Source organism: Lachnellula hyalina (assembly GCF_007821495.1).
Source record: "Lachnellula hyalina strain CBS 185.66 chromosome Unknown contig00181, whole genome shotgun sequence".
NCBI classification, from domain to species: Eukaryota; Fungi; Ascomycota; class Leotiomycetes; order Helotiales; family Lachnaceae; genus Lachnellula; species Lachnellula hyalina.
Window position 1 is genome coordinate 57,755 of NW_022157295.1, and position 2,383 is coordinate 60,137.

General features: G+C 51.1%; 2 protein-coding genes across 2 annotated transcripts; one reads left to right on the top strand and one right to left on the bottom strand.

The window, feature by feature from the left end:
• Positions 1 to 247: 247 nt before the first annotated feature.
• Positions 248 to 1,022, top strand: LHYA1_G008686 (uncharacterized protein; the record flags this gene model as incomplete). The annotated part of the gene is made up of 2 exons (XM_031153606.1): positions 248 to 402; positions 536 to 1,022. The coding sequence occupies 2 exons, from the start codon at positions 248 to 250 to the stop codon at positions 1,020 to 1,022; spliced, it is 642 nt and encodes a 213-aa protein (XP_031002220.1).
• Positions 1,023 to 1,472: 450 nt separating this feature from the next.
• LHYA1_G008687 (uncharacterized protein) lies at positions 1,473 to 2,240 on the bottom strand (the record flags this gene model as incomplete). Its single annotated transcript, XM_031153607.1, has 3 exons — positions 1,473 to 1,802; positions 1,873 to 1,940; positions 2,042 to 2,240. Coding segments are annotated over 3 exons (597 nt in total), but the record flags the coding sequence as incomplete, so codon positions are not given.
• Between the last annotated feature and the right edge of the window lie 143 nt (positions 2,241 to 2,383).

The following is a 2,383-nucleotide window of genomic DNA, read 5'->3' on the forward strand; positions in this document are numbered from 1 at the left end:
TGCGAGTGTTCGGTCCCGGATTTCTACTTCTCCCTATCACCAGGTGCGTTTAGCTGATTCTGTCATGCCGTTTCCTCCACACATCTTATAACGTCTTAAGGAGCAAGACCCTCGAAAATTTGCAGTGCTATATTTGCATATTTCTGTAAGCAGTAGTTATAGGCACCTTTACACTGTCATATAATTCGTTTTATACGTATATCTACATGTTTTGGATCCACTTGTCTTGTATTTAGATTCGGACGTCATGACGAGCGACTTCACCAGCAAAGATATCCAGAGATGCCATCATTATGCTAGATTCATGCAGAATCTGACGGTAGTCCAGGCAAACATTGTCTTCTGGCTACTGTTCATCGTGGTGTTAGTCTTGATGTGCGTCGCTGCGTACCAGCATCATAGGTAAGATATCCTCCGCATTTATACTCTTTAGCCACTACCTCCCCCTACCTTCCTTTCATCTCGTTCGCAGTAAGCCAAGACAAAACATCACGATAGCATACCTAGCTACTGACATCCGTCACTTGAACAACAGATCAAACACTATCCCCGACATAGAACGCGGCTGCTCAGCACGGCACTACCGCCACGGCGTGCAGCGCCTACGACGTCGCTATCTCGGCATCGCAACGCTCTGCTTCCTCATATCCATATCCTGCGTCATGCTAGAATGCTTCGCGCTCTTCAACATCCAGTACTGCGATGGCGAGGACCTCATGCAGCTGTACTGGGGCTTCTGGTCCGTAGTGCAGGTGGGCAGCCTGATTGCGATTATGGGGGTCATGGTGCAGTTCTGGATCGTGATGCAGAAGCATGATACGCCGCCGTGGGGCGTGGCGTTGGGGACGCCGGTGCTGGTTTTCGCGGCGCTGGGGTGGATTTTCAAATCGCTGTGGAATAGGCTGTTGGGTAGGTGTACGGGGAAACAGTTTGGGGAGGAAGAGACGGATGATGAGGGTGGGGATGGGGATGGGGATGGGGATACGGTGAATGAGATGAATAAGTGGTTTAGTAGAGCGTAGGTCTTCCTAGGATGAGATGAGTGGACTTGGACTGATAGCAATGAAATGCAGACCGACGATCGTTCAGAAAGCAGGGGAAAATTTGGGGTCAGGGGGGTTGGGTTTAAAGAGAACGTTGACGGCCTGAGACCTCGAGGGTCATTCTTCTGCTATCGATGGAGCCTCATCGGCAGTTGAAATGGTAGGTGCATCTGTTCAAACCTGCTCAAGTGTTGAGATTATACGAGTGATGAGCGGGGCGTTTGGTGTTATGGCATTATATGGGTTGGAATCATCAAGAGGCGATAGAAACAGTAGTCGGGTCACTTTATGGCATCAGCAGACAAGGAGTCAGGTTTGAAATTCAGAGTCAAGACGTACTCGTAGATTTAGAAGGGTATCTAGATAAAAATCATCATATACAACCACACCTCACGCATCTATTTCACAGCATCTCCTTCCTTCCCTCACTTACATAACCACATTCCCAACCGCCGTCTCCATCCATAACTTCGTATAAAGCTTATGCGCAAAAAACACATGCGCCGGCATCGGCGGCCCATCCGCCTTCCCCAAGCCCTTGTAAAACACACTCTTCAACCGGAACTCCGCAACACCCTCATCCTTCTTAATCTGCACGCCCATCTCAAACAAGCCGTCGCTGGCCCGCACGCCCTGTTCCAGCGGCGACCCACCGCAGCGTACGACGATGGATTCGGGGGTCTTGGATACCACTTCGAAATGGTCTGTTATCTGTGTGCCGGGCTCGTAGGAGGAGCTGGCGAGCTCTGGGCGCGTCCACTAGATCACGGGGGAGTTAGTTACATGATAGAAGGGAGTAGGGTAACATGAAAGAGCCAGTTATACTTACGAGTTGGTGGGCTGTTGTGGTGGTGTTTTGGTATTTTTTGGATAGGTAGTGGCGTTGGTATGCGTAGCCTAGGCGCGTTGGGTGTTAGCCGTTGGTGTCCTCTCTCCTGTCCTCCCCCTCTTTCTCTTTCTCTCTCAGACGTATTGTGTAGGATTGTGTATATACATACCCAGTCCACTCCAAAGCCCCTGACAAAACGCCTCGGTCAACTTCCCCTCGGCCTCCTTCTCCAGCAGATGCGGCTTGATCTTTGATAATGGGACCCGGCGCACACACAGATCCTGGCTTGCGGGGTTCTTGTTGGGGTTATTGCGTAGGTAGGCCGGGGAGGTGAAGATTGCGTCGGCAGGAGAGAGGGGGACGAATTTCGCTGTGGGGGCGGTGCGTGGTTAGCTTGCTGTGAGGTGAGGGAGGCTGTTTTGTGCGGGCATAGTGTGGTAATGAGGCTGAAGAGACATGGAGGATGTAATGTAATGCTGGGCGACGAGTTTTGGGGGAATTGAGAGCTGGG